General features: G+C 44.3%; 1 protein-coding gene across 1 annotated transcript in view; it reads left to right on the top strand.

Annotated features, from left to right (window-relative positions):
• LOC139654554 (membrane-associated guanylate kinase, WW and PDZ domain-containing protein 1-like) overlaps positions 1 to 13,819 on the top strand; it is an 86,935-nt gene that overhangs the window by 49,246 nt on the left and 23,870 nt on the right. The window contains exons 3-12 of the mRNA XM_071531661.1: positions 1,689 to 1,808; positions 2,957 to 3,145; positions 4,458 to 4,680; positions 5,341 to 5,423; positions 6,138 to 6,173; positions 8,307 to 8,364; positions 8,813 to 8,910; positions 9,668 to 9,790; positions 10,875 to 11,060; positions 11,458 to 12,078. Coding sequence (XP_071387762.1) covers positions 1,689 to 1,808; positions 2,957 to 3,145; positions 4,458 to 4,680; positions 5,341 to 5,423; positions 6,138 to 6,173; positions 8,307 to 8,364; positions 8,813 to 8,910; positions 9,668 to 9,790; positions 10,875 to 11,060; positions 11,458 to 12,078 — 1,737 coding nt within the window. The remainder of the gene's footprint in view (positions 1 to 1,688; positions 1,809 to 2,956; positions 3,146 to 4,457; positions 4,681 to 5,340; positions 5,424 to 6,137; positions 6,174 to 8,306; positions 8,365 to 8,812; positions 8,911 to 9,667; positions 9,791 to 10,874; positions 11,061 to 11,457; positions 12,079 to 13,819) is intronic.

Genomic DNA, 13,819 nt, shown 5'->3' on the forward strand with positions numbered 1-13,819 from the left:
AAATAATTACAAATGGCCATCACAAGACTTAAAATTGCTTACTTAGTCTGACCAGCAGCCAAAAAACCCCAAAAGTATTCAATTTATAATGATATAAAACAGAGAAAAGAAGAAAATCTTAAAATTTGTGAAGCTGTAACCTGCAAATGTTTTGTATATTTACTTGATGACTAAAGCGATTAATGGATTATCAAAATTATAATCCTCTCTATCTCCACCTTTGTCTCCACTTTTACAAACAAAAAGGAACTTATTGTCATCAAGATCTGCTGTGTTAAGACATATTATTTACAATGACAATAAAAAACAAATTCTGAAGATCGACTAATCGTTTAACTGACTAATCGTTAGCCCACTAAACGTGGTTCTATTCTTCAAAAAGAAAATCTGTCCCAGTAGTATGACACGTGTCTTTATCATCGCTGAGACCCAGTAAGGAGCATTTACAGAGATGTGGAAACTGGATAACTGTCTGGCCTACATTGATTCACACTGCTGCGTGTGTTACAGTAGAGCCTAATTCCCTTGAGAGGGGTGTGTGTGTACATTGTGTTCATGCGTGTGTGTATAGTATACATGCGTGTGTACATTCTTGTCCTGATCACAGATGGGTTACAACTTCCGTCAACCATCTGGCCGGTCATCCCATCTCCTCTGTGTAAAGGCAGAGACACAATGGCCCCTGTCTCCATTGTCTGGTGTCGGCTCCCTCCTGCTCTTATGACCCCAGGCTTCCCACTACAAAGTAAAACACCGCAGCACACTAATCATTAACTCCAATGGGGGATCAGGCTCTGGATAGTTAACCTAGCAATTAACATTTTGTCGTTAGCCCACCTTTTAAGAGAAGATGATGACACATGGATGATTGAGAGCAGTGAGCGGCCTTTGCATCAGACCTCTAATCAGCAATTCTTGTTTCAAATCTGCTGTATTTTATTGTCTCTTATTGTCTCTGTTTCCCCAGCACAGAGGAATTAGTCTAGGTTTCAATTGTGTTGGACTGAAAAGGCCTTTATTATGGTGCAGTTAAACCTAACAACACCTAAGAAAGCAGCAAGCGCAGTCGTTTAACAATACAGTAGTAACAGTAACAGCTTGGCTATAACAAACAATAACAGTTATCCTAACAATCGCAGTGATACAGTTATCATAGTATTGTGTCAGTAAATTTTACTACTCTAGACCAAGGAGAAATGAAATGCACTGACAATAGTATCAGGACCTGTGTATTGATAAAGATGACCTTTATTTTTATCTTCTGACTTTGAAGCCAGCAGTTTCCCATCAGGCAGCGAGCCCGATAGGGATGTGAGACTCTTTTTAATTTCCTGACATCATGTCCGCAGCCACTCGCCGTTCACTTCACTATCAATCACAGCCGATGAATGACGATCGCACTCTTCTTGATTTCAGATCCCACTCATTTCCTGTTTTGGAAACCGTTCCCTTTGACTGGCCATCTTCTGAAAAGTTGAATGAATGTTGGGGATGTTGACTGCATTTGAACGCTCAAGATAGGCTTGTAATGTCATATGAGCATAGCTGTGAGAAGAGCAGGGAGAATTTATGTTTATGTGGATGCTGCTTTTCCTTCTGCTGCTGTGCCATGGATCACCAAACTAATTTACCTGGTGATTGGCAGCCACCTAACCCTGTTTTTGTTTTGTTTTTCTTCCTGTCATCAGGTACGACTCGCCCCCCTCGAGACGGAGAGGTCCCAGGGGTGGATTACAACTTCCTCTCTGTGGAAGATTTCCTAGAACTTGAGGAGAGCGGCACACTACTGGAGATAGGAACGTATGAAGGTGAGGATGATAGTAACTGACACTCCATGCAACTCATTATAGCGCAGGTGTCCTAATTCTCCACAGATACAATGTCTGCAGCGTAGGAGCGATCAACATTTATTTTTTCCTACATGCAGGCGGGCTGTAAGACTCTGCACTCGGTTGATTCCGATTAGACTGTGTGTGATGGGGGGAGATGCATGCAGGAGACAGCAGGTCACTCCACATCTGCCCCTCTCACTCTGATTAGGACAGTGTTGTGCAGTACTAAGTCTCATACTGACACAAACCTGTGTGTGTACAAGTGTGTGTGTGTGTGCATGCGTGGGTGGATGTTTTGCACGTTGTGTGTTTCTTTGCAAGGCTGTGTGTTAGGCAGTGCTAAGTCTCATGCTAAAACAAGCGTGTGTGTGTGTGTGTGTCTGTGCGCGTGCTTGTGTGTGTGTGCGTGTGTGTGTGTATGGGGCAGGGAGAGAATGTTACAACGTTAATCTGCTTGGCACCGGTTCTACTGTGGTGTTGGCACGTTCCTCCCTTTCCCGCAGACAATGTCAAATACCTGTCCACAGGAGTCTGGGGCCATCCCAGACAACAGGAGGAAGGCTGGGTCTTTGATACATAACCAAAGAATGACATTAGTGTTTTATGATTTTATAGAAACATCTTTGATCATGTAACTCTTTATAATTTCTTCCACATTTGTAAAGAATACATGAATTTATGTCCTTTATACCATACTAGCGAATACTTGATAAGCTGTTTGTTTGTTGTACAAAACTTCACCACTGACACTGAGTTAACGCTGAGGTGTTACAACAACAAGTGTAATCTTTAAGGGCTTGGTGTTGTGAGATGATCCATTGTTTTAGCTCTGCATGCTCCCTGTGGCCAGACAATACAGCTCCACACCCCAGCCCATAACAGGCACTGGAACAGCTTTGCTTTCCCACCAGCTGCTTATTTCCACCATTTTTTGGTCACATTGTGCTCCAGCTTTATTCCTTTTCTCTCTCAGCCTAAGATTAGGAGATTTCAAAGATCCTCTGCCTGCTATCGTTCTGTCCCCCGCTCTGTCTGTTTTTATCCCCATCTTCCTCCTTTCTGTCTCCGTTTCTCCTTCTCTGTCTCTCTCTCTCAAGCATGCTAATGTCCTTCTTGTTGCCTAGGTAACTATTATGGGACCCCCAAGCCGCCGAGGCAGCCCGTCATTGGGACAGTGATTCTCAGTGATGCTGGCTCCCAGCAGTCCACCCCCAAGCGCACCAAGTCCTACAATGACATGCAAAACGCCCGAGTAGTGCCTGCTGACGACGACGATGACGACCAGGCCACGGAAATGAACAACAGTTTTACAGGTGAGGGAGTTGCTGCATCTTTAAGACAATCTCTCCATTTGCTGAAGTGTGTGTATCTGCTGCCTTTGTTTGTCTGTGTGTTTGTGTGTATACAGCATGTTCCTGTGTTGTGTTGCTACCGAGTGGATGTTTGTTCAAGGGTGTCTGGGTGTATACATGTGCCTCTGTGTGTATGTGTGCGCCCAAGAGGGTGTAAGGAGAGGGAGAATGTGTGCGTGTGTGTGTTTATGATCCTCTCCTCTCCTCTGTTCTACGTTGCTGGGTGTCTGGCGGTTACATCATGTCTTTGTGATGCTGATTCCTTTTTTGTGAGCCTCCAAACACTGCCATCTGCCTGCGAGGAGGGGTGTAGTGGGGGAAGAAGTAGATTACAGCCTAACTTCACAAGATTCATCATTCTCTCTCCAGGCTTCACTCCTCATATCCTCTCACATACATTTTTAATTCTCATGTTTTAATCATTAAATTCCCTCTAACGCACGTATATCTGTTAATTGAGTATTAACATTTCTCACTTATTAAATAGGTGATAATGGTGTTTGGTGTTGTGTTAGCCTACTTTTTATGTCAGATATTTGTCAAAACCTGTTACCACCATTGCTCAACTGCATGCAAATCCATTCAAGAATTTGAATAGGGAGAGCAAATATGTGATAATATGAGATTTTTATGTAAAAGGATTAGTGTTTTTTTCTGTTCCACATCTCCCCCTCCCTCCTTTGAGCTCTGTCCTGTTTTTGTGAGTGTGAGAGACAGTTGCTGGATGGTGTTTTCTGTTTCTTGATGGTGTGAATCTATGCCCTCTCTGTGTCCCCCTGCCAGGCTGCCAGAGTGTTGAATTAGCATTTGATCAACCCTGAAAGGCCCACGGAAGTGGTGGAGGACAGTGGGGCAGTGCTGGGGGACTAGTGGGGGATGGGGATGGGGGTTGGGTTAATAGTTGGTTTTTGGAGAAAGAGGCTTTTGGGTGGGTGGAGAGGTAAAAGAGGGTGGGGGTCAGGGGTAGGAGAGAGTTTGGGAAAGACTGTTGCTGAAGGAATTAGCATATTCCTGGGCCCCATTCAATACACTAGAATTGGGCGAGAGCCAAACTAGGGATAGGGGGAAGGGCTTCGAGTTAGATATAGTTTTAGTTTGCATGCTATCTACCATAGACTAGCCAACCACTGCTTGTCTGCATATTTCATTGTTTCTTTCTTGCATGCCTGAGACATAAACCATATTTGTTCTTTTTTTTGTTCTGTGTTGTGCTTGTTATGTGACCCAGGATCCTTAGTGCGTAGTCTCTTCCCCTCTCCCTTGTTGTGCACAGGTAACCCTAGTGACCAGGACGAGAGCCGCGGCGGCATCCTCCGGCCGTACCCCGCGCGCGACAATGCTCCATCCTATGGTCTGAACAATGCGGCCACCTCCACCGCAGACAGCGGCCAGCAGACCCTCGCGGAGCCCCAGGCCTCACCGGAGGACCCGCTGGGCCCGCTGCCCGAAAACTGGGAGATGGCCTACACAGAGAACGGAGAGCTCTACTTCATAGAGTACGCACCCTAAATTTACGCTACAATGTGCTGAGATTGTTCTACTGTATACAATGCTATGATGGCCTGAATAAGCGTTGCTTAGCTTAGCCCATAGCTGAAAGTCTGTCTTTTGTGTATTTTACCTGCACAATCATCAGGGCATTGTGTGCCTGTTTTAGCCCAGTGGCTTGTTGTTTGAGGCCAGCCCTCCCCTCCTCTTCACAGCCAAGTTGCCCAGCCCTCTGGGTGCTGCTGCTCTCCAGGGCAGCCTGTTAATCCCTGCATGCCCTGATCTCTAAGGAGATCACAGCCGGATCACCTGACTGTACCTCCAGCTCTCTGTCGTCACTACAGCACAGCACAGGCACAGCACCAGGATATGGCTCTGTATTTTCAGAATTTGTATGTTTATTTGTGCGATTGTCGAATTATGTTCTCGCCTAACAATTAGGGATAAACTCAGCACGCTTGTTATTGTTGATATCCTGTCTGCAATGCTCTGTTATTTTCAAGCTATTCTCTGTACCGCAGATGCCTTCCGTCCTCTGCAGGCAAACTTGCTGACATGGTTTATTTTCTATTTCTTGTTTATGCATTCATGAGCCCCTGCTGTGCTTGTTTTGTTGGTTAAATGGCCTGTCTTGAATTTCTTCTGTTGTCTTGTTTATTCTCTTTCAGCCACAACACAAAGACCACATCATGGTTGGATCCTCGATGTGGAGACAAAGCCTCCAAACCTCTGGAAGAGTGTGATGATGATGGTAAGCTGCTCTTAGTGCCTAACTGGTAATGTACTGAATAGAAGTGTACATCCACATTTGTGTCTAGTGATTTACAAATCAGTAGGTGGTGCACTTGAGCTCCCATGGATTTAGCTCTTTTTGTGTACTGACTGGCCTCTCTGATCACATTATGTAGCCTTTCATTTCTTACTAGCATATTCAGAACGTAAAACCCAAAGGAATATGCTTCTGTCAAACTCTTCTTTTGGTTTTGATTGTGAAATGTGTTGATCTAGTCTGTGTTTCACAAAAGGGAGCTCAAAATTTCTATACTTTCTCTGTTGATAGTAGATGGTGTTGTGTTTTATCAGAACATATGATTATACAAAAGAATGAAAGAGTATCTCAACAAAATCAAAAATGGAATGACATGATAGATGAGTAGTTTAAACAACAACAATTTAAAACACATATTACAAAATTGCACCATCAAGTGGTGATATTGAAAATGACGCATCTCACTCAGATTGCTCAGGTTTGTTTAGATCATGGATGTTGTTACTTTTTGTTTATATCAGTTTTGAGACTAAGGGATTTCTTTTTCCCTATTTATCTTTCTCTGGACTGTCACTTCATTCTTTATTTACTTTTGACTCCTCCATCCCCCCACCCACTTCTCTCCTACTGTCCATCCATTTTCTACTCTTCATTTTGTTTTCTTTGTTTCATCCTGCTTTCTTCACATTGGAGAAGAAGGGATACATACGGAGGATCTGGAGACTGATCTAGGTGGGTTTTCTGATATTTGTTTTTGGAACTAGGGTTTACGTTGATGCTCATAAGGGCGTAAGATGTTATAACTTGAGTTATAACTTGGGGCCAAACCTATCCGTGCTTTAAAAGTAATCAGAGGAATCTTAAAGCCAGTTCTGAAACTAAAAGGTAACGAGTGAAGTGATGCCAGAATTAGGGTGATATGATTTATTCAGTGAATCCTAGCTGCTGGCGGCAGTGGAGATACTTTTGACTTAGGCAGGAGTAAAGAGACTTGCAGTTGCCTAGACAAGAGGAAATAAAAGTGTGATTGATTTTCTCCAGATTCCCGAACCATTAAAATGGCTCGATTTTAGAGAAAGTTCTCAACTGAACGAAAGAAGACTCAGGACTGCAAAACTGTCTTGTATCTGAACGTCAGAAGTTAGGTCAACATCAAAGATGGCAGCTGCCTTTATATAACTGTCTTGACCCACTCTTCCTTCATTTTAGTCTTCTAATGGAGTCTCACAGTATTAGTGTCTCACTCGTCATATTATGAGATATTGATCAGTGGTATAGTGATTCTAAATCTACCAGTTATTTCAGTGTTGCCTCTTAAAAAGAAAATGTTGTTGGCCCTAGCACTGCGTTTGTTTCCAACATCCATTACAAGGGCCACATCACAACCATGCGCTTTTGGGATTTTCAGACCATTCAATTTGGTGTGGAAGTAATTTACATGCTATGCTGCTGCTCACTGTTCATAAAGTGAATGACAGGGGTTATTTGTCTCTTATGCACAAGAACACATTTGGAATGTGTTTGGCTGACGATGCAGGTTGATGTATGTACTTCGAGTTGCTTCACAGACTGGAAAATGGCTCTGCTGCTGATTCTCGGCCCATTTGCAGGTGGCACAAACAAGCCTGAAATGGAATGAGGCTCATACAAAGCCTTGGATGTCTGGCTACAAGTCCCTATTATTTCTGGCTGATCAGATGGAGACAGTCTGTGATTATTGATTGCGAAATCCAGCCTGCTACAAAAGTGTTTACTGGACTTGGTAGAAGCCCACAGTAACACAAGGAGCTAATGTCTTTGTCTGAAATCAAATACAGCGAGGAGGAAAATTGAGATGCCAACATCTTAATGGGAATGTGTCAGCTTAATAAGCCTTATCTGTCAGCCTGTTCCCCTGCAGCATGGCGGGATGTGTATGAGTGTGTGTGTGTGTGCATGGGTGCGTGTTTGTGTTACACAGTGAGGTAATGCTGAACAAGGCGTATAGTAACATTCAGTCATCGGCCTTGAACACATTGCCATAAGCTGCTGCTAGATTTACAGTTCTGTTCTGGAGATTTATGCAGATGACTACAGCTGTTAGCTCTTCAATTTTAAAACCTCCAGACCAATCCCCAATGCTGGTTGTATTGGTGTATTACTGGTGTATTACACCCATAGTTTTGACCTGTGTAGTATTTTTTGGCCTTGTTGAGTTATTCTAAAGTGTTTTAGTCTTAATAATAATAAGCAGAAATGTGGTAGTAGGCAGCAGGAAGGAGATCCAGGTTGTAATTCAGTTGTGAACGTTCCCTGACAGCTCCCTGTTGAGTTTTTGACTGCATGAGGTTGGATTGGCAAAAGTTTTCATAAAACATCTGTACTACTGGCAATACTGGAATTAAAGAAATACAATGGAACCTAAAATGTGTGATCAAAATAAAGAAAAACAAAACAAAATTGTCCTGCTGCAGTGAACGGTTCAGGTGACGTGCTTTTCTTGGCATTTGGCAGCGACTTTAGCCTCATGGCAGGGCCAGAGAGGATCCAAGTGTGTTTATGGGAGAATCTGAAACAGCATCTGAGACTGTAGTTTACATCACCATCATAAAGAAGGCAGGCACCAGATGAACCATGCCAGATAACGGGCCAAGAAACATAACAGATCCGATGTCTTAATGCATACCTGTTGGAAAAAAACATAAAATAAATTAATAATGTAGAACTTCCTTTGCTATAAGGGAAAGGTGCCCCAGTACAGTTGTTCTACATACTGTATCTACTGTATTAGATATGTTTAATGCTTATTATTGCCTCTACAGTTTCAGGCTGGAGGTAAATGTGCTGTACAATTTTCTTTACGCTGTGTGTGTCTCTTTCTTTCAGAACTGCCTCCTGGATGGGAGAGGATAGATGACCCAGTGTATGGGGTGTATTATGTAGAGTAAGTTGAACACTTCACCTCACAGCTAAAACATAGAACGCCTGGGTTACTCCAAGTTACACAAAGTCCTTTTCAGACCTTATAGACAGTTGAGTATTGCCGCTTTTACGCTTGACTGTAAAGGCTGAACCTTCACACTGATATCGCCACATTCGCTGAGCTTTGGTATAGCTGTCAGTCCCATTTAAATTAAGTTGAACAAAGCTGTTTCAGCAGTGACTGGAATCCATTTTGTGTCTGAAGTGTGGACCTGCATTGCTGTCACTGGGAGTCTGCGAGCCAGAAAGACTGTCAAACATTGTGCACTGCTATTTATCACTCTGACAATAAATCTCCCACTCATCTCTTCTCCTTTTCTCATCCATCTTTACCCCCATTATCTTGTTTTTTTTCTCTCTCTCTGTCTCCATTCTCTCTCTCCCTCTGTACACGCCCTTATCTATCTCAGTCATATAAACAGGAAGACCCAGTATGAGAATCCTGTAGTGGAGGCTAGGCGTAGGAAACACCTGGAGCAGCAGCAGCAGCAGCCGCAGCCTCCTGAAGGTGAGCGGTACATTCGAGGTTCGTTTCCTGCCCTGGCACGGCACCATTTCTTTCTTTCTTCATGTCTGTGAGTGTCATGTCCCTCTAGGTTGTCCAGTTTTCTGTTCTCCTGGGTTTGGGCCAGACCGCTTTTTCTGTACAGTCCAGTCTGGAAGTGAATCAAAATCCCTTGTCAAGACTCGGGAAAACGCTGTCATTTCCTAAATGCGACTTTTGATTCATGTACTGACGAAACTTCATTCAAATGGAGCTGGCCCAAGCCCTGGTTTTATTCTGTGTTTAATTTATTTTTCATTTGATTAAAAATCATAAATGCTATATATCATTTTATATTATTTTTTGAGACATGTGCCAATCACAATATTTGCTTTACCATGAAAATCCTAGAGAAGATTCTTGCTTCAGCCTGTGCTATCAAGTTATCATCTTTATATGCAACGTTTGTTACATGTTATCATCAATATTATAATTTTTTTTGTTTACAACATTTACAACAGTATGTTATTTTCAATGAGGTTTAACAAATGACACCTGTACCTGCTGATGTAAATAAGTAGGTGATGACTATTGAGGTTTGGAATTATACCAGATGGCACACTGTTACTGTTTCTTTACAGTATGTATCTACTCTAAACTCTACATGTTTGTGTTTGTGTTGCTGTCAAGTGTTTCTATGTGTGCATGTGTGTGGCATGTACATACATGTGTGCGCTGAGTGTGTGTGAGTTAACGCCGCTGTGTGATTGTGTCTGTGCAGAGTGGATAGAGGAGCACTCCTCAGCAGGCGCTCCCCTGGCTAACTATGCTCCCAACCACCTGGAGACCTACAGGGACCCACAGGCCCCGCCCCCTCTGCCTCCTGGCCCCGGAGCTGCCAAACGTAAATCTTCACACACACACACACACACACACACACACACACACACACATACAGTGGTACACATCATAAAAGCCGCTCCTAGCCCTGCATCTATTATTGCATTACTGCAGCATGATTTTCCAAACATATCGTCGCGGTGGCTCAACAGTGCAGCATGTAGTTTAGATGAGAATAGGATAATAATAGAGAATGGAGTCAGAGCTACAGCCTGTAAAATGTATTTATGTATTATGTTTTTTTAACAGAGGCAAAAAATACGCTTGTTTATTTACAATGCATCTACATCGGAAATTAAACCTGTGTCTGGACAATTTCCTCTAAAATAATTTTCAAATAATTTTGTGAGCAGAACATATAGGTCACTGTCGCTGATTTGTTTTTACAGCCTTTTTGTGTGACCTTTAACTAGGGTGCCAGTGATTCTGGAGGGTGCTGTACTCGGAGGAGACAAGCCTTTGTATACAGGCCAAATGTTGTTAGACACATGTCAAGTTGTCCAAGCTGCACATGCATCAGCACATAACACTTTTAATAACCAGACAGATCAATCATCGTACGTCACAAGGGGTGTTAATGGTGTTGAGACCTCCACCATTTGAGGAATCCGTTACTATAAAGTTATAATATATTAATATAAACATTTTGTCAGCAGAAGGACATGCTGTTGTGTGTATGTTATATACAGTTCACAAAGATTGGGCAGGTAAAAACAAATCATGACTGACGGTTGGAAATTGCACTTGTTTTGGGGTCTTGTTCATTAAACCAGTTCAGTGAGACATTAGTTTCCTTTAGGTTCATGTAGCTGTGGCAGCACCCTCAGCTGGAAAACTACCCTCACAACTAGATAAAAGTAAAGACAGTGAAAATTCATCATCTGGCCTTATCTGTCAGCCCATCCCCAAAAAATAACAACACTTACTAGATCTGATCTTGGAATGGGCTCAAGAACGATCCTGGGTCTCACAGCAAAAATTTCCCTCACCGTCCACATCTACAAATAATTATTCAGGAAACATTGAGTTGTTGTCTGTAGGATGTGTGCAGAAAAACAAGGATAAGAGTTTCCCCCTGTGCTCTCTAGGAGGGAAGCCCTTCTTCACAAGAAACCCAGCGGAGCTGAAAGGAACCTTCATCAACACCAAACTGAAGAAGAGCCGCCGCGGCTTCGGCTTCACCGTGGTCGGGGGCGACGAACCGGATGAGTTTCTCCAGATCAAGAGCCTGGTGCTGGACGGGCCTGCAGCTGTGGATGGCAAGATGGAGACAGGTGCAGTACATAACAACAATCCACAGGGGGCACTGTTTTCATTCAACGAGATACAAGTGTTGTTACTTTATTAAAATAAATAATAGAATTTCACCACATATGGATTTATACAAAATTATCTCACCAACAGTGTTGATAAAATACATTTATTTCACTTGATATTCAAACTTAGCCAACACATAGCTGCCTGTTGTGTAAATCAGTGGTTTTCAGTCCTGCTCCTCAGGACCCAAACTGCTGGTTTTCATTGTAGTCATCTAATCAGGGACTATTTCACACCTGGGATGCCAGGTGGGCACAATTAACTACCTGGTAGGATAGAAAAGCAGCAGCACTCTGGGTGCTGAGGACCAGGACTGGTGATTGCATTGCTAACAGTATTCTCTCCTTGCTGCAGGTGATGTGATCGTCAGTGTGAATGACACCATTGTGCTGGGCTACACCCACGCCCAGGTGGTGAAGATCTTCCAGTCCATTCCCATCGGTTCCATGGTAGACCTGGCCCTGTGCCGCGGTTATCCCCTGCCCTTTGACCCCGATGACCCCAACACCAGCCTGGTGACCTCGGTGGCGATCCTGGACAAGGAGCCTATCATTGTCAACGGACAGGAGACGTACGACTCGCCGTCCAGCCACAGCAGCCAGACCGGACCCGTTAACGGCATGAGGGAGCCGCGGCCCCACAGCCCCTCGGCCGAGGTGGCGTCTAACGGGTCGCACGGCTACTCCAGCGATGTCGTCACCCTGGCCTCGTCCATCGCCACCCAGCCCGAGCTGATCACTGTCCACATGGAGAAGGGAGACAAAGGCTTCGGCTTCACCATCGCCGACAGCCTGACGGGCGGAGGCCAGAGGGTGAAGCAGATAGTGGACTATCCGCGCTGCCGCGGCCTTAAGGAGGGGGACATTCTGATGGAGGTCAACAAGAGAAATGTCCAGAACATGAGCCACAACCAGGTGGTGGACCTGCTCAGCAAGTGTCCCCGAGGCAGTGAGGTCACCATGCTGGTGCAGAGAGGTATGTACCCCTAATATTAAGACGTGTATGGAGGGATGGATGAACAGGTGGGATTTGTGTGAGTTTTTCCTTGTCCTCAGTTGAGGCTCTAAGGCTGGTGGGTGTCATTTCCATTTTTCATTTATTGTTCTCATAATGTGGCCATTGCGAAGCCCTTTGAAACTGTAACAATGATTAAGGGCTACACAAATAAACCTGACTTTACTTGACGTGCAGGAAGTTAAGTTTTGATGGCAAGGCAAGATGTCTGATTAAGCTACTCCACCGCAGACATAAAAGAATATGAAAGAAGCCTGCTGAAAAGATAACAGCTTGAATAGCTGGCACAGAAAGAGTGACATAATGAGCAAGTGAGAGAGAGAGAGAGAGAGAGAGAGAGAGAGAGAGAGAGGAAGAGAGTGGGTGGCAGGGTGAAATGCTTGGACTGGATGAGATGAAATGAGGAGAGGTAAAAAGAGGATGAGCTGAGTTAGCAAGGGAGTGGATGAGCAGATGAGTGTGGGAAGGAGTGGGAGGTTGGACAAAGAGGAGAGATGGATGAATGAGAGGGGAGGGGTGGAGGAGCGCATTAGGTCAGGGACTCTTATACGTTATGAATATGGATGCTGCTCGATTGCTCCTCGGAGACTTCGTGAGTCTCCGTGTGTGCTGTCATCTCCCCGTCTCTCTGTGTTGCCTATATGATAATTGGGTGGTGTTTATGGTGTCAGTGTTCATTGTCTGCTTGTGATGTGTCTCATTTTCGAATTACCTGGGAGCGAGGGGGATGAATGAACAAGGGGAGACAAAGAGTCAAGACAGCAAGAGAGGAACAGTGTATAGACAGTACAGCCAGAAAGGACGAGAAGTGGAGATTTGTCATTGATTTTGATTACGATTGTATTTGGGTGGGTCTGATAGGCCCACTTTCACAGTTGTGTGGATTTCTGCTAATGGAGTCACACATCATTAATGAGGGTGTTAATAGTGGGCCTTTGTCTGCACTTCTCAGCCTGCACTACCCAGTCCATACCACTAAACTGCTGCACTGTGCCATTCCTGCTGCCATCCATTACACATTTGGCCTCGAATGACCCAGAGATAAATGTTTTGCGCGTTGAAATTTCAAAACAAGACAAACTGTTTGCCGGAGTGTAAACTATCCACATACGCACTGCATGACATCAGAGGTCTCTCATTTGTGTCCGGCCTTCATTGTTGTTAAATTACCGTCCATGCCGACTGGCCCAGATCTCTATTGGTGGCAGGTTTGGATATACTGCCGACATCAATTATGCCCTCTAATGAGTTGACCTTGTGCACTGCTGCTGGAATAACACTGCTGTATTGTGTTAAATGTCAGCATCATTATGGGTCTGTGTGTGTGTGTGTGTGTGTGTGTGTGTGTGTGTGTGTGTGTGTGAGTGATATAGATACAAGGCAGTATCCTTGCTCCCGGGACATTCAGAGAGAAAGAGAGAGAGGGAGACAGAGCGAGAGTGAGACAGAGAGGAACCGAGGGGAGGGATAAGTGGGAAGGCATTGGGGCAGACAGGCTGACAGACAGCAGCATAGATCATCTCCCTTAGCTTTGACACCCGGCTGTCATTACCGTGGACCCAGGTCAGCGGCCTCCTGATGAGGGGCAGGAACAAACACACAGACACAGAGGCCGCCACGGGGTCATGATTTAGATGAATAGAGCGGCTATCTGTCTGTATATACTTAACACCATGTCAAACTACAGATGCAAGACATGGAC

The sequence above is a fragment of the Centroberyx affinis genome, unplaced genomic scaffold (genome assembly GCF_046629955.1).
Source record: "Centroberyx affinis isolate AG114_WGS23_722 - 3 ecotype Tasmania unplaced genomic scaffold, CSIRO-AGI_Caff_v1 ptg002107l_1, whole genome shotgun sequence".
NCBI lineage: Eukaryota > Metazoa > Chordata > Actinopteri > Beryciformes > Berycidae > Centroberyx > Centroberyx affinis.